Raw genomic sequence first — 25,269 nt, 5'->3', positions numbered from 1 at the left:
TAGGAACTACTAGAAAACTCGAGTCACCGGAAGTCACGGAGGACAACTTCCTGTCCGGTGTCAGGTCAAAATGCTCGCTGTGAGAGGGTTACAGAGGCTAAAACCTGTTTTATCACAACATGGAAACACAGGTAGGACTGCAGAAATGTTGTTATGTGTAAATGTGTCATGGATTTTATTAAATGTAACATAAACTGCTTCTTTTTGTTTTAATTCTAAGTTAAATTCAGTGTGAGACGCGGATAATGTTGCTAATGCTAACGTTAGCCATGAGATGCTGATGAGCTGTTTTGAAAATGTAAATGTGCTCCTGCAGGTCTGAGAAGAGTCTCTGCAGCTTCAAATGTGGTCCAACACAAAGAGGACATGGTGGGTCATATAGTCTGTGTCTGGTGGAAGAAGTACTCTGATATTTTACTGTAACACCACAGTGTAGAAATACTCTAGTCCTACATGAAAAATGTTATTTAAGTCAAAGTGTGAGAATATAAGCATCAAAATAAAGAATAAAAATACAGAAAAGATAAATCAGTATAAATTAACATGAAATGGAAAAACTCAAGTAAACTATAAGTATCTCAAACTTGTACTTCAGCACGTGAGTAACTGCCTGTAAGTGATTACATTGATTGTTACAGTAATATATTATTATTAATGTAGTTAAGTTACTGTGATTTTATCTCCATGTTTAAGTTTGTTAAAATGGAAAACCCGTACAAAGAGCCAGAGAAAGGTTGCCTCCTCTGCAACGTCACAGTGGACTACAAAAATATTCAGGTGAGCGAAACACCTGCAGCTCTTACACTGTTAGATCATGAGTCTGAGTGTGTTCAGTGATTTCAGGTAAATGTGTTTAACTTTTTGGAGACTTCATGTGTTCACAAAAGAAAACAAAAACGCTGATGTAAACACACCTGTTCACACAACGAGGTTACTCAGGAATGTCAGGTTGTAACGCAGCTGATTCAGTTCAGCTGAGATTAAAATGTTTTCTCAGATCATGTTTCAGTTACAAGAGCTGAGGCGTCAGGGTGGATGGCTCATGGGTTGGTTTGTACGGAGCACAGAGAGTCCCAGAAGAAGTTATATTTTATTTTGTGTGCACAAGATAACTGGTTCCCTCAAGATAAGTAACTTGTGCGAACAAAATACAAAACAAATTACATTTAGGGACTGTGTAGCTTTGGAAAATCTCTCCTTTTGAGGCTTTAGGGACAACAGATTTGAAAAATATGGAGCTCCTTAAGGCCCCAAAAATATACTTTTTATTTTGGGAGAATTAAATAAATAACTTGTGGGCTCAAGAAAAAAAAAATCCTACAAGATAATTAACTTCTGCACACAAGATAAAAAAAACAGCGTTGGTTGGTTAGCGTGGCTCTGTAGCGTTGGAGAATACGGAGCCCTCAAAGTGCCGAACACCACTAAGTGTATTTCCTGTTCCTGTGTGTTTTCCAGCTGCTGTCTCAGTTCATCTCGCCTCACACCGGCAGGATTTACGGCCGACACATCACAGGTGAGCAGCTGAACATGAGACTGGAGCAGAGTCAGTCCGCTCTCAGTTGATTCACGTCGTGTCTGTGTTTCAGGACTGTGTGGACGGAAACAGAAGGAAGTCTCTAAAGCCATAAAGAAAGCTCACTCAATGGGTACGTCTTTGTTAAAGTGATGTTTAAACCCCAAAATGTCTCTAAGGATTCTGGGAAAACTTTCAGAACAGCAGCGTGTTGTTAAATGTTACAGGAAACAGTCACACAACGTTCTGTCTCTGTGTCTCTCTCCAGGTTTCATGTCGGTGACCCACAAACATCCACAGTTCATGAGGGATCCAAATATCTGTGGTGTCAAACGTCAGGATTAGTGGATCGATTAGTGATCAGTGTTTGTTCAGTCTGTGATTACTTGTTATTAAATCTGTCTGTACTGAGATCTGTGTGTCTGCTGTCCGTCTGTGAAGAGGAGCTATGTTTAAGAAACTGTAAATTTGTTGGTCCGCAGCATTTCGTTTTGTGACCGGGGGCCGTATTCATACCTCATAGCTAACGTTAGCTAAGGAACATTAGCATAAGTAACAAGATGCAGCCATCACATTAGTTCTAACCCTAAACACCTCTTGTTTTAACCTAATACTTCATGGCTAACGTTAGCTAATCACTAAATCAGCATTTGTTCAAGTATCAAGATGTAGCCTTCTCTTTACCTTTACCATAACCGCCTCTCTTTTAACGCGAACTTGAGATAAGCATAAGTGACCAGATGTAGCTTTTAACTGCCTCTCTTGTAACGTTATACTTAAGAACTAATGTTAGCTAATTGCTAATTTAGGATTAGCATAAGTAAGCTGTATCCTTCCCATTACCCGAGTCCTAGCCTTAACCACCTCTCTTTTAACGTAATACTTAATCACTAATGTTAGCTTATCACAAAATTAGCATTAGTAATGAAATGTAACATTCTAATTACCTTTATCCAAACTTTACTGCCTCTCCTATAAAGTTATATTTCATAACTAATGTTAGCTATTCGTTAAATTAGGATTAGTGTAATTAACGAGATGTAGCCTTCCTGTTACCCGAGTCCTAACCTTAACCACCTCGCTTTTAATACTGTATTTCATAGCTAACTAAATGTAACATAGCAATTTCGCTTCCAGGCCAAGGAGAGAAGGAAGCTGATCGTAGACCGACATGTAGGCGTAGGCGAGTCACGTAGCTGCCCCAGGTGCAGTTACAGGTACGGTTACCTACTTGATCACGTGACGGACCCAGAAGTTGTAATTCCGAGTTTGGCCACTGTGAAAACTGGCTTCAAATGTTGCATTGTCATTGTGAGCATGTTAGCATTTAGCTCAAAGCACGGCTGTGTCAGTGTGACTGTAGACTCTCAGCTTGTTTCCACACAACATTAAATGAATGACTCGACAGGTTTTAACAAAAATCTTTATCATCTTTAAACAATACTGAAAACGTATCAAAGCGTCTGTACATGTTTGTGAAGCTAACCGTTTATCATCAGAGCTGCTGTTGTTCCTTTAGTGACGTTAAGATCAGTCAACAACCAGAGCGAACTGATGTGACGACAGTCTGGTCCCATCAACACATAACTTAGTATGAACTGTCATCTCCCATCAAGATTTGCTCTTCCTGCGTTTGCTCTCCCTCCCCGCTGGCGCCATTTCCCTCAGCCTCTTCCGACAGTTTGTCCTGCCGGGCTGCGGCGGGGAGAGCGTTTCCTGAGAGTTTGTTGTGTCCGAGTGTTTCAGTGTCGTCGTGGAGACGTCTTCTTCTTTTTCGTCCTGCTCAGAGCTGCAGCAGTTGTTGGGAACAGGAAACGCCTCGAGGGTCACAGTCTGAGTGTGGAACAGAGGCGAGCCGGCGAACAGAGCTCTGACGGCGTCGTGGAGCCGCAGGTTGTTCTTCTGTTCAGGTCGATAGTTGTCTGCAACTGAAACAACAACAACAGATGAAGACTGAAACTGAGTTTCTGTGGTTCTGACGACACGAGTGAACCTGAACTCTGACACTTTACATACTTTGACTTCCTGTTTTTACAGCTCTTACAACCTCTGATATTTACACTTACCATGAATCTGAATGTAAAAATTCAGTTATAATTTTCTAGCTGATAAATTTTAAATGTTAGCTCATTTTTCTGACATTTAAAACAGAAATTAATGGAAAACAACATGTTATAACTGCGACCAATGTGGAATATGTAAAATATATTAAATCTAAATGTTAAATCTACATCTGAATGGTAAATCTAAATGTTCAAGTCTAAATGTTAAATATAAGTGTTAAATGTTAATCTAAGTTTGTGTGTCTACATTTACAAAATCTACATCTCTATGTTAAATTTAAATAGTAAAAATTAAAAACACATCTAAATGTGAAATCTAAATGTTAAATATAAGTGTTAAATGTTAAATATTAAATTTAAATGTTATAACAAGAGCTACATGTGAATCTTAACTCTATGTTAAATATGAAATAAAATGTTAAATCTTAAATCCACTTCTAAATGTCAGATCTAAATGCTAAATGTTAAATAGAAGTGTTAAGTATTAAATCTCCATCTGTTAAATCGAAATATTAAATACAAAATCTCCATCTAAATGTTAAATATTAAATCCAATATTGAATATTTAATGTAAATGTTAAATCTAAAAGTTAAATATTTAATCTAAATAATAGATATTTAATCTAAATCTTAATTAAATCTAATCATATCAGCTATATTCGTTATAACTGCAATATCATCTTTACATTTATATACCTCTACACTTAGGACACCCTGTTTTCATTTGCCATCATTGTTTAATTTATGACTTTATTTTATATATTTTATTTATGTTTATATTTTATCTTTATTTTAACTTGCACTGTTTTATGTTTAGATTCTAATGTTTTTACTGAATATCATCTTCCTGACTAATCGTCTCCGTCACAGTTGATCTACTTGAATATCTCGACTCAGTGAAATCCGACCAGCGTACCTTTACCTGCTGCACTCTGCTTCTTCTTCTCACCCAGTTTCCTCCTGAGAGCCGAAACATCAGCCTGCAGCGTTTCCACCAGACGTTCGCTCTCCTCCACCTCCCTGCACGCTTTCTGTCCAACACACAAACACAAACAATGAGTGTGTGACGCAGTAGGAAGTCAAAACACACACACACACACACACACACACACACACACACACACACAGTGCTCCTTACCTGCAGCTCCGTCTGCAGAGAGTCGTTCATCGTGTTCACGTCGTTCACCTCCCTCAGCAGCCCGTTGGACGAGAAGAATTTAGAGCTGGATACAGAGGAACAAACAAACAATAATACTGCAGTGTCAACAGGTGCACAGGTACATGAAGGCAGATGACAGTTGTTATTTTCTGAGCTCAGTTTCTTTGTTTAGAAGATGTGACGTCTGATAAATTTACATTTATGACTATAAAACTCACAGTTGACCTTACATGACCTTAACCTGTTGTCCTGTGTGTGGGTGGTACCTGTGTTTCTTCATGGTGACGTTATAACCCACTGCAGAGCACGGAGCAGACACCTTCCAGTACGCCAGCTGCTCCAGTAAACCCAGGTTGTTGACCGACACGGGAACGTTCATGAAGTGCCTTCAGGAGGCCCGACGTTTTATTTCATCGACATCACAGCAGAGAAATCAAACAAACACTCACCTACTGATTTAAATAGCTCAGAGAAATTAAAGATGCATACCAAACAAAGGTTCAAGTCTCAGGAGGATATGCATCATATTCTCTCTCTAATAATCTACTTTATATGTCTGTGAAGACACAACACATTTCTCCTTCAAACAGATGAATTTATTCAAGTTTCTCTCCCAGAAACTCACAGAAATTCAGTTTAAAATGACAGAGAACAAAATCTGAAGAGCCATGACATGTTTTGGTTGAAGTCTGGTTTTACCTGCTGCGTGAGATGAAGGCGGCGTACTCCATCCTGTGGGTGGAGCCTGCAGCCGTCACCCTGCTGGGCGTCAGCAGCACAAAGATCATGTGAGGGTTGGACAGAGACGTCTTCAGCTTCTCGTGGACGATCTTTTCCCTGAAGGTCATCTGTTGGTCTGAGTTCCTGCGCTGTCTGTACCAGCCGATCACACTCTCCTGCGACAGTTAAACACAGTTATGACATGTTTAAACTCCTCAGTTAAATCCTTTAAATGTTTTACCTGCTTGTTGTCGGCCAGGAGTTTCTTCACAGCGTCCATGTTCACCTCTCCCACACTGTTGTAGAAGCTACAGACACAGAGATCAGGACGAGATGCAACAACACAGACATGCTGAGACTGATGAGCAGCCGTGTTTGATGAAATCAGGTCTGAGATCAGATATTACAGACATTAAATCTCCTCTGCTGTACTCACTGGTTGAGTTTGTGGCAGGCGATGTGCTTCTGGATGTCTGTAAAAAGAAATAAAGATGTGTCATAATGTGACAGTGAGGACGAGACGCTTCATCGTGAGGCCGATGTTTAACTCACTGTAGATTTCCTCAATGTGAATGTGATCGGCCTGAGAGTCGCTGATGGTGATCTGCTCCTCAAATTTACTCTCTCCGAGGATCAGACCCTCCTGCAGAGTGACGACACACAGAGGAAAATCAGCGCCGGGTCTTTTTAACTTAATTAATAGAAGCATATGTTGACCTGTAAGGTAAGTTTATTAGTATAGCGCCTTAAATAAGACGGCAATTCAAGGTGCTTTAAGATATGACTAATGTTTCCGAATTAGAGTCACCAATTCAGTATCTGACCAAATGTCTCCCCTTCTGTTCCTCAGGTATGACGTTAAAACATGATGATGTCACAGTCAAGCTGACCTTTGACCTTCATTATTTTATCCTGTTAGACATTAGTGTCGAGTTTGGTGTGAATTAGTGTCTGGATTCTTCAGTTATGGACAAAAACACGTTTCATGAGGTCACACTGACCTTTGACCACCAAATTCTTGTCAATCTATTCTTCAGTCAAAGTGGACGTTTGTGCCAAATTTGAAGAAATTTCTTCAAGTTATTCTTGAGATATCGCATTCACAAGAATGAGAGAGATGACGTGACACTGACCTTGACCTTCGACCTATGATCACCAAAATCAGTTCATGATTGAATCCAGGTGGATGTTTGTGCCAAATTAAAAAAAAAAAATCCCTCACGCTGTTCTTGAGATATCGTGTTCACAAGAATGAGATGGATGCAGGGTCACACTGAACTTGACCTTTGAGTCACCAATATCAAATCAGGTCATTCTTAAATCTAATTGAATGTTTGTGCCAAATTTAAAGAAATTACTCTGGAGCAGTCTTGAGATATAGCATATATAAGAATGAGACAGACAAGGTCACAGTAACCTGGACCTTTGACCACCAAAATCGAATCAGTTCATCGTTGAGTCCAGGTGAACGTTTGTGCCAAATCTGAAGAAATTCCCACAAGACGTTCTTGAAATATTGTGTTCACAAGAATGGGACATATGTACGTATGGACAAAAAGACATAAAAAGCGCTGTTTGGGGGCAAAACAATGTCTGCAGCTCGCTAAAAACACAACTAACATAAAAGTTAGGTTATTGAAGGACTCCCCGAAAATGTTTCTGCAATTGACCAATAGGGGGCAACGGAAGGGCGTAGCCCTGCAGATATTTGGACATCACGAAACCTGTTGGTTCTCTTTAAAGAAGGTGACATAGAAAGTTTAAAAGCTCCACGCTGGCTTAAACCAGGAGTCACTACGTACAGCTATATTAAAAAAATAAAATAAATAATAATAATTAGGCTACTTGCAGCCAAACAATTTAATAAAATAGACTAAACAGGGAAATAAAATTACAGTGCAGTGACAGATATGAATAAACAGATATATGATTAGCTACATGTTCAGTTTAATAAAAGGAAAACAGAAGGACAGGGATAAAGTTAGAGCAAACTTCCAGTTTTTTGGAAAGCTGTTCCTCACAAAAATATCGCGATACTATGCTGTATAGATTTATTCTCCCACCCCGAGCTGTTCCAGATATGATGAACCAGAAGTTTGTAAACCAACACTACTATTTCAAAATCACAGGGAGGCAGAGTAAGGACGTGACAACTGGTCTGATGTGGTCTCTACTGGTCTCAGTCAGGACTCTTATCAGCTGTTTAATCCACTTTATACAGACTAATTTGTGATGAAATGATTCATGAGTTGCAGCCCAAATATAAAGTCTAAATAATGATAGATGATATGGCTAAAATCCTGACTGCAGCCCCGTTAAATATATTTAAAATTCAGTTTGTATGGTTGAACATTTGTGGTGTAAAATGCTTCCCAGTAGCTCCACCATAACACAGCAGTGGGCGGTAACTGGGCTCCAGTTGTGTATGTTGAAATTAGACTCAAATAAAATCACTTGTTGGGTTAAACCTGTCCCGAATTTACCAGCAGACCCGCATGACTTTAAAAATATATTTAGTCATATCTCACAAGTTACATATTATGGTCCACAACCGGCGCCATATTCAATTTGAGGTTTTTTAAATGGACCCTGGTGTGTCAGGACTGTTAACTCTTAGCTTGGTTTTTAAAAAGTTGGCGGGAGTTTTAGCTTCTCCAAAGCATCAAACACTTCTTCAGAGCTGAAACACCACAGCAATTAAACAAATTAACAAAAACTAATCAACTTAAAAGTTTGTTAACAGCGCTGGGACACTTGAGTTGTTTGCTAACGTTAGCTCCCGTCCACCACCACTTAAACCACCCGCCCACCAGGGTCCATTTAAAAATTGTACATTTTAATAAAGAGTGTTTTTCTCACCACGTCGGAATCGCTGTTGACATGCTGGAACATGAGAGACGCTAAAACAATCCCAGACATACGGACAGTCGGCTCCGCCATGCTGCTTGTTGACGACACTGACGGGTGAACTCAGCAGCGTCACTCAGGCGCGAAACAGCCGCAGGAAAGTTCTGCGTTTTTCGGCCGCAGTCCGCCATTTTGAGGCAGAGCTAACGGAGGGGGCGGGGCTTAAACTCAGTACTGAGTTGGCTTCACACTGGAGACAGTTGGAGACATTTGGAGACATTTGGACACAGTGAGACAGTTTCTCTGTTGCATCAGGACATTTAACACCGCGGGGACTGTCTCACACACTCTCAGGTATTTATTTACACATATTTACACGTTTGTTGTTGTTGTTTGTGTCACTGTTGTGTACTTTGTAGTTTACATTACACTGAGACTTCGACTAACGGTTCAGCCCGTGCTCACTTATCAGCACATTTACTCAGATAAATAGTGAAGAAGTTTCTAGGTCCTGTTCTCCAGTAACACTAAACACAACTGTGTTAAAGTCCTCCATTCTATATTAAAGTAAAACTGAACAAGTATCATCAGCTTAATGTACTTAAAGTTTTAAAAGTACTCTCTTTGCAAAATGTTCCCTTTCAGAATTCATTTAAAATAATTTATTATTGGATTATTATTGAAATAAAGATGCAGAATATTTTGTAAGATAATCACGTGTTTTTATCGAAACATCTACAAATTAAAAGTTTAATATTTCCCTTAAAAAAGAAGTCAAGTATAGTAAGAGTATAAAGTAACAACAAAATGGAAGCATGATGTTCGTAGAATTGTTTTCAGTAATTGACCAAACATATTTATTTATATTCCACCAACTGAGCGCAGTTGACTAGTAGCCTACTTTTACAATGAGTGTTAATGAAAACCATCTGAGTATAAAGTTGGATGTGAGCTTAATTACAGCCTAATTAGTTCCACAGAATGTTTAAAAACACATATTTAAATTGCTTAAATACTTTTTTTTATTCAATAAGGTAACTGCAACTAATGATTGTTGTCACTGTTTTACTGAAAAATGTTAAATCAATCACTTTAAATGTCTCTTGTCTGAACAAAAGACCCCCAAAACATCTGTTTGCAGAGATATAATTTTAGACAGAGATATAAATATCTGGATATATATTATTAATCCCAAATGAGGAACTTCTTATGCTACAGCAGCAGGTTATTTGAGCATTGCACGAGAGCAGTAAGAACACAGTAAACTAAAACATAATGATACTAAGATAATACATAAAAATGTACCAGAATACAAATACTAAAATCTAAGACGTACCCATAGGATGTCACACTACAGTAGAAAACAAAATGCACAAATTTGTTGATTTTCGCATTTTATTTCTTACTCAACATATCTCAAATTCTTACTTTTTAAATTTAATTTTAATATGTATACATTGTATTATACATTGTAGCATAATGCACATCCCCCCCCCCCCCCACGCGCATACTTCTTATTTCTATTCCCTATAATTTCTTTATGTCTATCGTAAAACTTCAATTAATAGCCCAAATCAACAGGTCTGTATTTGGGACAGGCCTTTAACTCCTTTCACACAAAACTGTTGCTCAGCAAAGATCAGGAAATACAATCAACTTGTTTATTTAAACTAGTATTAATATTACTTTTATAAAAATTAGGCCTTGGATAATAAATCAGTTATGAATCATTCATCTGATCTAACTCCGACAGACAGAGCATCAGAGAGAGTTATGACACCTTTTGACTCTTTTGATCTGAGGACTCCTACAGACTACAGGAATATAACCGACAGGGTAAACAAGCTATGGACACATAATCTGAAGCAGCCAACAACCCGTTTTAAACATCCAAAGAACTTCTATTAAAACATAAACTGCTTGGCAACCAGACCAGGCCTCTAAATGAGACAGGCATAACGCTAATTACGCTTGCGGGTTGTCCGTGCATCCCTCTGTCCACTTCTTATGAACGCAATTTCTTACGAACACCGAGAGGGATTTTTTTCCTTTAATTTGGCACAAATGTCCACTTGGACTCAATGATAAATTGATTAGAATTTGGTGATCTTAGGTCAAAGGTTAAAATCACTGTGACCTTGTCTGTCTATTTTTGTAATCGTGACATCTCAAGAACACACAGGGGATTTCTTTTTTCAAATTTGGCACAAACATCCACTTGGACTCAAGAATGAACTTATAAATAGAATTTGGTGGTCAAAGGTCAAAGTCAAGGTCACTATAACTTCACAAAACCTTCAATTCTAGTTGATTGAAAAATAACTTAAAGGATGAAACAATTGTTAAAATAGTGACTTTTCCCTGATTTTCTGAACTCTGCAGGTGTTTGTTCATAAAGCAAAGTATTAGTTTCATTACAGATGAAAAGGAGAGGATCACCAGAGTTTAGTGTTGTCACGATACCAAAATCTTTGTTTCGGCACCAATATCAATATGAATTTCGATACTTTTCGATACTCTTCTGTACTTCTCCTAAGGAAAAGTCCTTTTGGATACAAACCTTTAGAACAATAAATAGTAGGGGTGTAACGGTACCAAAAAAAATCATGGTTCGGTAAGTGCCGAACCATGATTTTTCGGTACGGACGTCACGGTTTGGTAACTCAAATGTTCCACCAAGTTTGTGTTGTCTCGTGTTGTCTCCCTTTGCGAGGCAGACTATCTCGTCTTTGTTCACGTGCGCCAGCTGCAAATGTTGATACAGGTGTTGTCATACACACCACTTGTGCAATCTGTGCTCCAATAAGAACAAGAAAGGCGTTTGTGTGCATAAATGAGTAAAATAAATTAACTAAATTAATGAATTGAATCAGTTTCAAAGTACTGGTATTTTCCAAATGCAGTATAGTACCGTTTGGAATACTCTAGTACCGCCGTACTATTTTAGTACCGGTATACCGTGCAACACTACCAGAGTTCATCCTGAAGAGAACAAGAATGATGAAGCACATTTCATCACAGTCATCCAGCAGATGTTGAGACATTTCAGTCTGGACCAAAGTGGAGGATGGACACACTCTTGTGTTAAATCTGGCGCTGTGTGTTTTCAGATGATGGCGTGACCTTGGAGCTGCAGAGTCGTAGCTGCCTCAGCTGTCAGCGATGGACGACCTGTGGTGTGTGGCTGTGGGGGTGTTCCAGGTGTGGATGTTTGTGGTGGTGTTCCTCATCATGCTGCCCGCCATGTTCGGCCTCTCTCTGGGGGTCACCGGCGTCTACATCCAGATCCTGGTCCAGATCCTGGAGGTAACAGAATCAGAGTTCAGTTGCAGACAGTGTGTCCTCAGGAGAGCGTGTAGTCGCCCTCTTCACTCCTTACTTCACATGTTTGGAGAGTTAGGAAATGTGCTGCAGCAGCAGCAGTGGGCATGGTGTCAGAGGTCATCTGAAAATAACTGTCTTTGTAGTGGGCCACGGTGCGGATCCAGAGGGGACGCCAGGAGCAGCCCAATGTGCCCGTGCCTCTGCCCAATGGTGAGTCACCTCATCAACCAAGAGCACAAAACATAACGAGCTTTAATTAACAGTTTGTACACTAATTAATGACAACACACACACACACACGTGTGAAAGAACTTCAGATAATCAGTTAAAAAAACATTATTAACAAACAATATATGTGACTCTAGAGCAACACCCACTAGAAAAATAAATAAATAAAATCAAAGTTGGAAAAACAAATCAATAAATAAAATTTAGTAAAAGAAATAAATTAAATTAAAAGACATGCATTAAGTACAAATTGGAAGACAACAAATTAAAAAATAAATAAAATATAAAATAATTTTAGTTTAAAAAAAATTATATTGATACCCATTTTCATACCTCCCATGTGTCATTCTCGTGAACATGATGTCTAAATAATGCCTTTAAGGAATTTCTTCAAATTTGGCACAAACGTCCACTTGGACTTAACAATGAACTGATTAGATCAAGGTTGCTGTGACCGTACATCCTTCTCTTCTCGTGAATCTGATCTTTCAAGAACACCTTGAGGAACTTTTTTCAACTGTGGCACAAACGTCCACTTGGAATCAGATCTGGCCTGGTATGTGGCGAGGCTTTTAAATTCAGGTTAAAGTATAAATCAGACTCAGGATCTGTGAAACACGAGTCAGTCATGAGTGAAGTGTTGAAGCAGCAGCTCGACTTCCTCGTTGGTGCTCTCAGGATGTTGCGTGTGAGGGATTTGTTTCAGCAGCAGACAAAGGTCATGTGACAATCCGTGTGTGTGTGTGTGTGTGTGTGTGTGTGAGAGAGAGAGAGAGAGAGAGAGAGAGAGAGTGTGGCCTCTCCATTGGTCAGCTCAGTGTCTGGTGTTGGGGTGCAGCATGAAAAACACACGCCTGGTCTCAGGATGATGATGCAACAGCAGATTACATAACTGTAATCAAACAGCAGAGTTGAGCCAACATGGAGTTCACTGTGAAACACTGACGCTCTGTGTGTGTGTGTGTGTGTCCACTCCGTGTTTAACCCTTTAACAAGCTGCAGTCTGACTCTCATTACACACTCATGCAGTCCACACATACTAAACATAAAGTCCTCTTACATAAACACATAAGCACCATAATCTGTCCACGCAGACGAGTTCACGACATTTAGAAACAATCGAGGGCGCACGTGTAGCGCGAGGGTAGAAAACTCACAATGTCATGAACTCTTCAAATAACTGAAGTCCTTAAAGGGACAGTTCAGATTTTTTGAAGTGGGGTTATATGAGGTACTTATCCATAGTCAGTGTGTTAACTACAGTCGATGGCGGTCGGCTCATCCCCAGTTTGGAGAAGCAGACAGGAGTACCGACAGGGAAGCTAAGCAATGTACTGCTGTGGATGGGGGCAGCAGCAAAGCCTATTTTCGACACCTAAAAAACAAAAACTCAATATTAGTTTCACTACCTTAATGTCAGACAGCGACTTCTGACGGGAAACTGAAGCCATTATATAGCTCTCTTCAAAGCCAGACTCCACTGAGAAGAACAGTGATTTAACAGTGTGGGGGCTGCTGGTGTACTGCTGCCTCCACCTGTTAGTTTGTTTGTGCTGTTGTGGGTGAAAAAAAAGGCCTGTGAACACCACCTCCATATCTTTCATATGTGTTTGTATACCCGAGGGAGGCTTTATGGTTTCAGGTTGTCCGTCCATCCGTCCCATTCTCCTGAATGTGATATCTCAAGAACGCCTTGATGGAATTTCTTTAAATTTGGCACAAACGTCAACTTGATGCAAGGATGAACTGACTTGATTTTGTTGGTCAAAGGTCAAGATCACTGTGGCCTTGCATCCACCTTATTCTTGTTAACACCGTATCACAAGAACGCTTTGATGGAATTTCCTCAAATTTGGCACAAATGTTCACTTGGACTCAAGAATGAACTGACCACAACAGGTCGGCAGCCTTTACTATCAATACTATCCCCGCCATCGACGAGATATTCCAGCAATCTGTGTTTTCACTGTTATAAGTTAGGGGGCGCTGTTACACATCTTGTGAAATAGAACAGCACTGCCGTGCCTAAAAACAAACAAAGAAGAAGATGTTGTTTACAGAAATGTTGCAGCTTTTAATCTGCACAAAAAAAATGGTGCAGATGGAGAACTTTAAGACTGAGCAAGCCGTGGAGACGCTGATGGACTCAGACTATGACACTTCCTGTTTTGATCAACATTCTTAATCAGCAATCATAATTCTCGTGCAACAATCTGTTTTATTCTTTGTGTTTTGAAGTTACATTTATTTATAAAACATTTTTAAATAAGCATTAGTTTAAAATTTAAACAAAATATCTTCACTGCAGTGACAGACGTTTGTTCACTCGTTTTGTCGGACTTAATGTATCTACACAATAAAACACCACCAAAGAAGCCTTTATCTGCCTCATGACAACTTTTCGTTTTGAAACTTTAAGTACATTGTGCTGATAACACTGGATCTAAGTGAGGTTTTATTTATGCAGGACTTTTACTTGTAGCACTTTTTATAGTGTGGTAAAACAACTGATCTGTCTGATCAACAAACTCCAAAAAATCAGTTTAACGTCACAGTGATAAAAAAGAGAAAACAGCAGCACATTGATTATCAGAGCTGAATAATGTCGACTCAAACCTTTCTGCTCTTTCATTTGATTGAGTTAAACACACACTCTTTGGTTTCAGTGGTATTTAATATACTATAGGCTTCAAGAATACAAATGAGAGACTGTCAGTAGAAGATGACTTCAGGCTGAGGAAACCGTCACCGTACATTAAAGGGTTAAACATCAGTTGGAGGTCATCATCCTCGTGATCCTCAGACTGTTTCTGTTTTAACATAACGCACACTGTTCTTCTGCTGCTGCTCCGTTTAATCTCATTTCAAGCTTCACACAGAGTTCCCATCAGAGACACAAGCGTTTATATTATTAATAAAAACCTTTGAGCAGCTGATGAGCTTTAGTTTTACGTTTCTTTAAATACTCAGAGCTTTTGTATTAGTTGTAGTTGATGAGTCAGGTGTGCACGTTACAGCACACAGTGTACCAGACCTGTTTCCTGTTTACATTTCTGACATTGTGTGCATTTGGTTTTTGCACCATCTTGATCTCTATTGTTTTATATGTTGTTTTATTTGCACTCTTTCCTTCTTTGTGCTGCAGCTGCTGCTCAACAACTTCCCTCAGTAAAGTTTTATCCTCTGTTACCTGTTTACACAGAAGCGTGGATACAGACTGCAGCTGCTACCCAGTCGCCAGAAAAATGTTGGCGTTAAACGTTTCTGTGAACCACTGATATGTTGAAACTTTATGTTTCTCAACAGCGCTGTGGTTAATGTGTGGTTAGGTTTAGGCACAAAAACCATTTGGTTGTGGTTAGAAAAAGATCATGTTTTGATTTATACCTATGTTTGGTGGCAAAAAAGCCGCTGGAAAAGCAGCGTTGGGTCGGTGAAATACACCCAGGATTTGGTGGCTTAAACACAGCTAGGAGACGCTGCGATGTGCTGCCAAAAACATCCAGGTTCAGTGTCACAAACACTGCTGGGAAACACCACAATGTGATTTGCCACTAAAAAATCCCCAGGTTTGGTGCCACAATTGTTTCTAGGAAACGCTGGGATGTTCCACTAAAAAACACCCACATTCAGTTAAAAACAGCCAGGTTCAGTGCCACAAATGTAGCTAAGAAACACCACAATATGTCGATGAAAATCACCTATCATCACCATTCAGTGGCTAAAACACAGCTGGGAGACGCAGCGATGTGCTGCCAAAAACACCCAGGTTCCTTGGCTGAAATGCTGCTGGGAAGCAGGATGTGATGGTGAAAAGTACGCAGGTTTGGTACCTCAAACGTCACTGGGAACTGCACAGTGTATTGATGAACAACCCAGGTACGGTGGCTCAGACGCTGCTGGGAGACACCACGATGTGCCACTAAAAACACGCAGGTTCTGTGGCTAAAATGAGCAAAAACATTTCTCTGGCATCAAAGATTACTGATCAGCTGACTCACACACCTGCAGTGAGCTCCTATCAGCTGACGTATTGATCCATTTATAACCCTCAGTGTTGTGATTGTGTCCCAGGGATCATTGAGCGAGCGGGGGGGTCGATGGAGGAGGAGGTGGGGCAGCTGCGGAGCTCCGGCTCGCTGGCGGAGGGAGAGTTCTCTCTGAGCGACGCCTTCTACTTCTACAAGAAAGGTGTGGAGAGCATCGTGGACGACCAGGTGACCCAGCGCTTCTCCTCCGAGGAGCTGGCCTCCTGGAACCTCCTCACCAGAACCAACCAGAACTTCCGCTACATCAGCCTCCGCCTCACCATCATCTGGGGGATCGGCGTCTTCGTACGCTACTGCATCCTCTTCCCTCTCAGGTCAGAACCGACTTGCTGCTCAGCGTCCTCGGCGCTGCTGTGTGTTTAAAGGATCATCAGGTTTATTACAAACGTTTATAATAACACATCTAAAACTGGATTTTTATCCAAGTGTCCACACTGGTTGATATTTACACCAGTGATGCAATATTTCAGAACATATCAATTATAGCACCAAAACCAGTTGGCCCTCACTGGGCGCTGTGGTGTTTCTGAAGCAACTAAAACATGAGACAACAGTTTGTAAAACAGCAGAATGATCCTTTAACTCCAGAGAACAGACTTCATCACGTCTCCTCCCTCTGTGCTGCTGCTGCTGCAGGTTAACGCTGGCTCTCATCGGCCTCTCCTGGCTCGTCATCGGGACCGTTCTGGTTGGATTTCTGCCTGAGAGCAGGTACGGCAACACAGCAATGCAGCAACACAGCAACAGAACACAGCAACACAGCAGGAAGATACAGCAACAAGCAAAAATGACAAGCCACAGCTACACAGCAACAATTCAGAGCAATAAGTCAGGGCAACACAGCAACAAGACATGACAACACAGTAACAAGCCACAGCAACAAATCACAGCAACACAGCAACAAGTCACAGCTACAAGTTACAGCAACAAGTCACAACAACACAGCAACAAGTCACAGCTACAAATCAACAAACCATAGCTACACAGCAACAACTCACAGCAACAAAACCATAGCAATAAGCCACAGCAACAACTCACAGCAACATGTCACAGCTACACAGCAACAACTCACAGCCGCACAGCAACAACTCACAGCAACAATCCATAGCAATAAGCCACAGCAACATGTCACAGCTACACAGCAACAACTCACAGCAACAAAACCATAGCAATAAGCCACAGCAACAACTCACGGCAACATGTCACAGCTACACAGCAACAACTCACAGCAACAAAACCATAGCAATAAGCCACAGCAACAACTCACAGCAACATGTCACAGCTACACAGCAACAACTCACAGCCGCACAGCAACAACTCAAAGCAACAATCCATAGCAATAAGCCACAGCAACAACCGAAGTTACACAGCAACAACTCACAGCAACAAACCATAGCAACAGGCCACAGCAACACAGCAGGAAGTCACAGCAACAAGCAAAAGCAACAAGCCACAGTTACACAGCAACAAGTCAGTGCAACACAGCAACAAGACATAGCAACACAGCAACATGCCACAGCAACACAACAACAAGCAACAAGCCACAGCAACAACCAAAGTTACACAGCAACAAGCCACAGCAACAAAACCTAGCAACACAGCAACAAGCAAAAGCGACAAGCCAGAGCAACACAGCAACAAGCTGAATCGATGGCGTCAGATGTGAAGAACTAGGTGTAGATATAAATATGTCCGACATGACATGAACTTCCTGTATTCCTGTATTTCTATTTCCTGTTTCAGTGTGAAGAACTGGCTGAGCGAGCTCGTCCATCTGACCTGTTACAGGATCTGTGCCAGAGGACTGTCCGCCACCATCCAATACCACAACAAGTCAGTGACACCTCAACCTGTGCAACTTCAACTTGTCAACGTCATCACATGTCACTACACGTGTTTAACTTGTCACCAGGATCACGTGTCACTACCTGTGTCTTGTTTTAAATGTGTCACTGGTGTCATGTTGAACTGCGTGTGTTGTGTCTGCAGAGAAAACAGACCTCAGAAAGGAGGAATCTGTGTCGCCAATCACACCTCGCCTATCGACGTGGTGATTCTGGCCAACGACGGCTGCTACGCCATGGTGAGTGTCATCATCAGACGGGTCAGAGTTGTTTTCATCAGCTGTTGTGATGTGATGATGTCACTGCCCTGCACTTCCTGTCCTGTCCTCAGGTGGGTCAGATCCACGGCGGTCTGATGGGGGTCATTCAGAGGTCAATGGTGAAGTCGTGTCCTCATGTCTGGTTCGAGAGGTCAGAGATGAAAGACCGCCACACCGTGACCAACAGGTGAGACGGCAGCTTACTGCAGGTGTGTGTCAGAGCAGGGGGGGCGGCGCTGCAGGAAACATCAGTGAAAAATGACTCCCACATCTGGATGTCAAAAGTTAAGATCATTGTTCTCGTTTTTGTCTTGCTGTCGAGAACACAATATCTCAAGACAAACTTTACTACAAATTTGGCACAAACATCCACTTGGACTCAAGGTTGGACTAATTAGACTTCAGTAGTCAAAGGTCATGTGACTTTGCATCCGTCTCAGTCTCGTAAATGTGATATTTCATGAATGCTTTGTGGAAAGTTTTTGAAAGTTGGCACAAACATCCACGTGGATGCAGTGATGACCTGATTATATTTTGGTGGTCAAACATCAAGTTCACTGTGACTCATTCTTGTGAACGCGGTATCTCAAGAACACTATGTGGGGAATTTCAAATTTGGCACAAATGTTCACTTGGATGCAATGATGAACTGATGAGATTTTGGTGGTCAAAGGTCATGGTAACTGTGACTTTATCTGTCTCATTCTCGTGAATGGGATATCCAAAGAATGCCTTGATGGAATGTCCTCAAATCTGATTATATTTTGGCAGTCAAAGGTCAAGGTAACTGTGACCTTACATTCATCTCAATGTCATAAACGCAATATCTCAAGAACACCTTGATGGAACTTTTACAAATTTTGCACAATCATACACTTGACTAAATAATAAACTGATTATACTTTGGTGGTCAAAGGTCATGGTCACTGTGACCATGACTCATTCTTGTGATTATATCAACTTAAGAATGCCTTGACAGAATTCCCTCAAATTTGGCACAAAGTCCACCTGGAATCAAGGATGAGCTGATCAGAATTTGGTGGTCATAGGTTTAAGATCAAGGTCACTGTGACCTCAGCTGTCTCATTCTCGTGAATACTCAAGAACACCTTGATCGAGTTTCTCCAGATTTAGCACAAACAATTACCTTGACAAGATTTCACTTGTCAAAGGTCTCAAGAACACCTTGATGGATTTTTTTTTTTACAATGTGGCACAAGCATCCACTTGACTAAACGATAAACTGATCATACTTTGGGGGTCAAAGGTCATGGCCACTGTGACCATATCTGTCTCATTCTTGTGAACATAGTATCTCAAGAATGCCGTGACAGAATTCCCTCAAATTTGGCACAAATGTCCACTTGGACTTGGGGATCAACTGATAAGAATTTGGTGGTCAAAGGTCAAGGTCAGAGTGATTTTGTGTCTGTCTCATTCTCACTGACGTAATCTCTCAAGAACACCTCGCAGGACCTTCACCTTCTGGAGCTTTCAGATTGTATTACAGAGCAAATACAGCTCGCACTTAAACTGGAGGTACTGGGAACTAACTGGGAAACATATGACTGACTCAGCTGAGGTTTGAGTGGAGGACGCAGGAACAAAGTGAAAGTTCAGTGGTGTCTCTTCCTCTGACAGCAGTCTGTATGTAACTGATGACAGTCTGTCTGTCTGTCTGTCTGTCTGTCTGTCTGTCCGTCTGTCCACAGGCTCAGAGCTCACGTTGCAGCCAAAACCAAACTTCCCATTCTGATATTTCCTGAAGGTCAGAGTCTGTTGTGCTGAAGCTTGTGATGATGATGATGATGATGATGATGATGATGATGATGGTGGTGGTGGTGGTTTTATGGTTTATAACTTCTGTCTGGTTTTAAACAGGAACCTGCATCAACAACACTTCAGTCATGATGTTTAAGAAAGGAAGCTTTGAGATCGGAGGGACAATATACCCCGTCACCATCAAGGTACAGTTCATTCATGTTAAATCCAACACGTATGTAAAGGACTGAACAACCTTTCAGAAATAAATTTAATCTGTGGTTAAATACGAGACCGCTTTGACACCAAAACACAACTGAGCTCAGCAGGTGAGATCTGACAGCATCTTATGTTGTGTGTGTGTGTCGCAGTACGACCCTCGCTTCGGTGACGCTTTCTGGAACAGCGGGAAATACAACATGGTGAGTTACCTGCTGAGGATGATGACCAGCTGGGCCATCGTTGTCAACGTGTGGTACCTCCCTCCCATGACCATACAGGTACACCTCCACCTGAAGCACCATTAATACACATATTTTATCAGCATTATTTACTGACGACCAGACAGAATATTATCAGCCGACTGGAGACGTCACATGAATCATCATACTGTGGTTTAAGCCTGTTTGAGTCAGTGACCACAGAAGTGAAACTAACGTCAGACTTTAGTGACCTGCACAACTTTTCATACATGTTTACATATACTGTACAGATATATAATTTGAAGTTTGAGTCTATGAAATGACAGAAGGAATATATGGAATGGAAGTTAGAATACACTGAATGTAACTTGAATATATAGAAAGAAAGTATAAATGTATAAAACAAAGTTTGAACATTTGGAAATAAAGTTTGAATACATAGAATGAGATTTTACCTACATAAATTGAATATACTGAATGAAAGTTTGAATTTATAGAATGAAATCTGAACACACGGAATGAAAGTTTGAATGTATAGAATGAAAGTTTGAATGTATAGAACGAAAGTTTGAATATATAGAATGGACGTTTGAATGTATAGAATGAAAGTTTGAATGTATAGAACGGAAGTTTGAATGTATAGAATGAAAGTCTGAATACATAGAATGGAAGTTTGAATGTATAGAATGAAAGTTTGAATACATAGAATGGAAGTTTGAATGTATAGAATGAAAGTTTGAATGTATAGAATGAAAGTTTGAATGTATAGAATGAAAGTTTGAATACATAGAATGGAAGTTTGAATGTATAGAATGGAAGTTTGAATGTATAGAATGAAAGTTTGAATACATAGAATGGAAGTTTGAATGTATAGAATGAAAGTTTGAATGTATAGAATGAAAGTTTGAATACATAGAATAGAAGTTTGAATGTATAGAATGAAAGTCTGAATACATAGAATGGAAGTTTGAATGTATAGAATGAAAGTTTGAATGTATAGAATGAAAGTCTGAATACATAGAATGGAAGTTTGAATGTATAGAATGAAAGTTTGAATCTATAGAATGAAAGTCTGAATACATAGAATGGAAGTCTGAATGTATAGAATGAAAGTTTGAATGTATAGAATGAAAGTCTGAATACATAGAATGGAAGTTTGAATACATAGAATGGAAGTCTGAATGTATAGAATGAAAGTTTGAATGTATAGAATGAAAGTCTGAATACATAGAATGGAAGTTTGAATACATAGAATGGAAGTTTGAATGTATAGAATGGAAGTTTGAATACATAGAATGGAAGTTTGAATACATAGAATGGAAGTTTGAATGTATAGAATGGAAGTTTGAATGTGTAGAATGGAAGTTTGAATACATAGAATGGAAGTTTGAATGTATAGAAGGAAAGTTTGAATGTATAGAATGAAAGTTTGAATACATAGAATGGACGTTTGAATGTATAGAATGAAAGTCTGAATACATAGAATGGAAGTTTGAATGTATAGAATGAAAGTCTGAATACATAGAATGGAAGTTTGAATGTATAGAATGGAAGTTTGAATGTGTAGAATGGAAGTTTGAATACATAGAATGAAAGTTTGAATGTATAGAAGGAAAGTTTGAATGTATAGAATGAAAGTTTGAATACATAGAATGGAAGTTTGAATGTATAGAATGAAAGTCTGAATACATAGAATGGAAGTTTGAATGTATAGAATGAAAGTCTGAATACATAGAATGGAAGTCTGAATGTATAGAATGAAAGTTTGAATGTATAGAATGAAAGTTTGAATACATAGAATGGAAGTTTGAATGTATAGAATGGAAGTTTGAATACATAGAATGGAAGTTTGAATGTATAGAATGGAAGTTTGAATGTATAGAATGGAAGTTTGAATACATAGAATGAAAGTTTGAATGTATAGAAGGAAAGTTTGAATGTATAGAATGAAAGTTTGAATACATAGAATGGAAGTTTGAATGTATAGAATGAAAGTCTGAATACATAGAATGGAAGTCTGAATGTCTAGAATGAAAGTTTGAATGTATAGAATGAAAGTTTGAATACATAGAATGGAAGTTTGAATGTCTAGAATGAAAGTTTGAATACATAGAATGGAAGTTTGAATGTATAGAATGGAAGTTTGAATGTATAGAATGAAAGTTTGAATACATAGAATGAAAGTTTGAATGTATAGAAGGAAAGTTTGAATGTATAGAATGAAAGTTTGAATACATAGAATGAAAGTCTGAATACATAGAATGGAAGTCTGAATGTATAGAATGAAAGTTTGAATGTATAGAATGAAAGTTTGAATACATAGAATGGAAGTTTGAATATATAGAATGAAAGTTTGAATGTATAGAATGAAAGTTTGAATACATAGAATGAAAGTTTGAATGTATAGAATGAAAGTTTGAATGTATAGAATGAAAGTTTGAATACATAGAATGAAAGTCTGAATGTATAGAATGAAAGTTTGAATGTATAGAATGAAAGTTTGAATACATAGAATGAAAGTTTAAATGTATAGAACTGACGTTTGAATATATAGAATGAACGTTTGAATGTATAGAATTAAAGTTTGAATGTATAGAATGACAGTTTGAATGTATAGAATTAAAGTTTAAATGTATAGAATGGAGCTTGATGATATGGAATGAAAGTTCTAATGTATAGAATGAAAGTTTCAATATATAGAATGGAGGTTTGAATATATGGAATAGAACTTTAGCATATAGAATAAAAATTTGAATTTATAAAAACAAAGATTGAACATACGGAATGAAAGTTTGAATATATAGCATGAAAATTTGAATGTATAAAATAAAATTTGAACATATGGAAAGAAAGTTTAAATGTTTGAATGATAGTTTAAATATACAGAATAAGGGTTTGAATCTATGGAATTACACTTGAATGTGTAGAATTTAAGTTTAAATATATAGAATGAAATTTGAACATAGAGAATGAAAGTTTGAATACATTGAATAAAAGTTTAGATTTGAATATGGATTTAGGCTTGAATATATGGAATGAAAGTTTAAATATATACAATGAAATTTGAACATGTGGAATGAAAAAAATATATGAAAACGTTTGAGTATGTAGGATGAAAATTTGAATATATAAAATGAAATAGAGTGAAAGTTTTAATGTACAGAATGAAGCTTGACAATATGGAAAGGAAGTCTGAATACATAGAATGAAAGAGTAAATGTGTGGAGTGAAATTTGAACATACGGAATGAAAGTTTCAATATATAGAATGTAAGTTTGAATACATGGAATAGAATACAAATTTGAATTTATAAAAAATTTGAACATACGGAATTAAAGATTGAATGTTTAGTATGAAAACTTAGAATGAATGAATAGAATGAAATTTGAACATATGGAATTAAAGTTTGAATATATATAGAATGAAAGTTTGAATGAATAGAATGAAATTTGAACATATGGAATTAAAGTTTGAATATATATAGAATGAAAGTTTGAATGAATAGAATGAAATTTGAACATATGGAATTAAAGTTTGAATATATATAGAATGAAAGTTTGAATGAATAGAATGAAATTTGAACATATGGAATTAAAGTTTGAATATATATAGAATGAAAGTTTGAATGAATAGAATGAAATTTGAACATATGGAATTAAACTTTGAATGTATAGAATGAAAGTTTGGTTATACAGTCAAGGTTTGAATGTATGGAATATACTGTATATTCCAGAACATGTTTTAAAGATGTATATAAACACGCTGTCACACACTCTGAATAAGCAGTTCTGTACTGTGTGTTGTTAACATGTACTGTGTGTACAGTGTGTGTTGTTAACATATACTGTGTGTTGTTAACATGTACTGTGTGTACAGTGTGTGTTGTTAACATGTACTGTGTGTACTCAGGATGGTGAGGACGCAGCTCAGTTCGCCAATAGAGTGAAATCTGCCATCGCTGATAAAGGAGGACTGCTGGACCTCGCATGGTGAGTACTGGATACTCTAAATATATTGCAATGTAATTTGTATCCAGTAACTTCATCAAAGTAATCTGACCCAACACTGCATCCTACGGAAGCCCTGAAAGGCAAAATCTCAAAATTGACCAGCGCATGAAAAGCTCTTCTCACCTGGGGGTGTCTCACCTGACGTAAACATGACATGAGGAGTGTGTGTGTTTCAGGGACGGAGGACTGAAGAGAGGCAAAGTGAAGGACTCGTATAAAGAGGAGCAGCAGAAGATGTACAGCAGCATCATAGTTGGACAGAGCGGCGACACTGGATCGTCCTCTGATCAGCTGTCTCTGACATCATCTTCATCATTATCATCATCATCATCATTGTTACCTGGCGACATGTGAAGGGGATGAACAGCTGTTTATTCTCTTCATCATTTTAACTCGTCTTATTTTATATGATGTTTATTATGTCTAAAGTCTTAAAGCCTCACATCAACTCTGCGTCCTGTGTGTGTGTGTGTGTGTGTGTGTGTGTGTGTGTGTGGACAGGAGTGTTTCCACCAGCAGGGGGCGCTGTATGACAACACAATAATCCTTCCTGCAGACTGGAAACCACAGTTCTATCCAAACCACTTCTTCTCTGCCTGTCGTGTAAAACATGGACACGTAGCAGCTGAAATATAATTTGTGTTTTATTATGGATGCGTCACAAACTGTGTCAGCTTTTTTATAAAGCAGATGTTTGTTGCTGCTCTGAGTGGATCTCTGCAGACTGAAACTAATGTTGGTGATCGAGTCTTGTAAAACTGTGTCTGTATAAACGTGTATCCATCTCACCTCTGATTATTGGACATCTTCTTTTTTATCTTTAATATAATGTATCAACAAACACAAAGACAGTTTACAGAGTTACAGTGAGGAGATTAAATGTGTCTGTTGCTGTGTGGAATAAGTTTGTATTAATAAGTGAAGACAAAGATATAAAAATCTGAAAGTACATGAGAATAAAAACATGAATAAAAAGATAATTAAGATGGATGTAATAACTGGAGGAGACAATGAGCTGACCTTTAGATCAACCATAATCAGTCACATCATGTTTTACATGTGTTTG

At 38.8% G+C, this 25,269-nt stretch overlaps 3 protein-coding genes across 4 annotated transcripts; 2 read left to right on the top strand and 1 right to left on the bottom strand.

Annotated features, from left to right (window-relative positions):
* Window positions 1-1,929, top strand: mrps18c (mitochondrial ribosomal protein S18C). Its single transcript, XM_033647342.2, has 6 exons — window positions 1-131; window positions 317-369; window positions 694-777; window positions 1,459-1,516; window positions 1,590-1,649; window positions 1,785-1,929. The coding sequence occupies exons 1-6, from the start codon at window positions 71-73 to the stop codon at window positions 1,859-1,861; spliced, it is 393 nt and encodes a 130-aa protein (XP_033503233.2). The 5' UTR covers window positions 1-70; the 3' UTR covers window positions 1,862-1,929.
* A 996-nt stretch (window positions 1,930-2,925) lies between these two features.
* On the bottom strand, window positions 2,926-8,476 carry abraxas1 (abraxas 1, BRCA1 A complex subunit). Of its 2 annotated transcripts, none has more exons than XM_033647111.2 (9): window positions 8,318-8,476; window positions 6,011-6,101; window positions 5,895-5,931; window positions 5,700-5,766; window positions 5,438-5,634; window positions 5,005-5,124; window positions 4,718-4,802; window positions 4,496-4,610; window positions 2,926-3,444 (listed from the first exon to the last, which is right to left on the bottom strand). In XM_033647111.2, exons 1-9 carry the CDS (start codon window positions 8,396-8,398, stop codon window positions 3,128-3,130), a joined length of 1,110 nt encoding a protein of 369 aa, XP_033503002.1. In that variant the 5' UTR covers window positions 8,399-8,476; the 3' UTR covers window positions 2,926-3,127. The 2 variants fall into 2 exon arrangements, with proteins under 2 accessions (XP_033503002.1, XP_033503003.1); XM_033647112.2 differs by having other exon boundaries at window positions 4,502-4,610.
* A 46-nt stretch (window positions 8,477-8,522) lies between these two features.
* gpat3 (glycerol-3-phosphate acyltransferase 3) lies at window positions 8,523-24,991 on the top strand. The gene is made up of 13 exons (XM_033647110.2): window positions 8,523-8,659; window positions 11,416-11,611; window positions 11,773-11,839; window positions 15,932-16,220; window positions 16,543-16,617; window positions 17,650-17,739; window positions 17,896-17,989; window positions 18,082-18,197; window positions 19,723-19,778; window positions 19,892-19,977; window positions 20,143-20,271; window positions 24,103-24,182; window positions 24,380-24,991. The coding sequence occupies exons 2-13, from the start codon at window positions 11,468-11,470 to the stop codon at window positions 24,555-24,557; spliced, it is 1,404 nt and encodes a 467-aa protein (XP_033503001.1). The 5' UTR covers window positions 8,523-8,659; window positions 11,416-11,467; the 3' UTR covers window positions 24,558-24,991.
* Window positions 24,992-25,269: the final 278 nt, after the last annotated feature.

Source organism: Epinephelus lanceolatus, chromosome 19, assembly GCF_041903045.1.
Source record: "Epinephelus lanceolatus isolate andai-2023 chromosome 19, ASM4190304v1, whole genome shotgun sequence".
Lineage (NCBI taxonomy): Eukaryota > Metazoa > Chordata > Actinopteri > Perciformes > Serranidae > Epinephelus > Epinephelus lanceolatus.
Note: the sequence above shows the minus strand (reverse complement) of the source record. Positions and strands in the feature narration are given on the sequence as shown.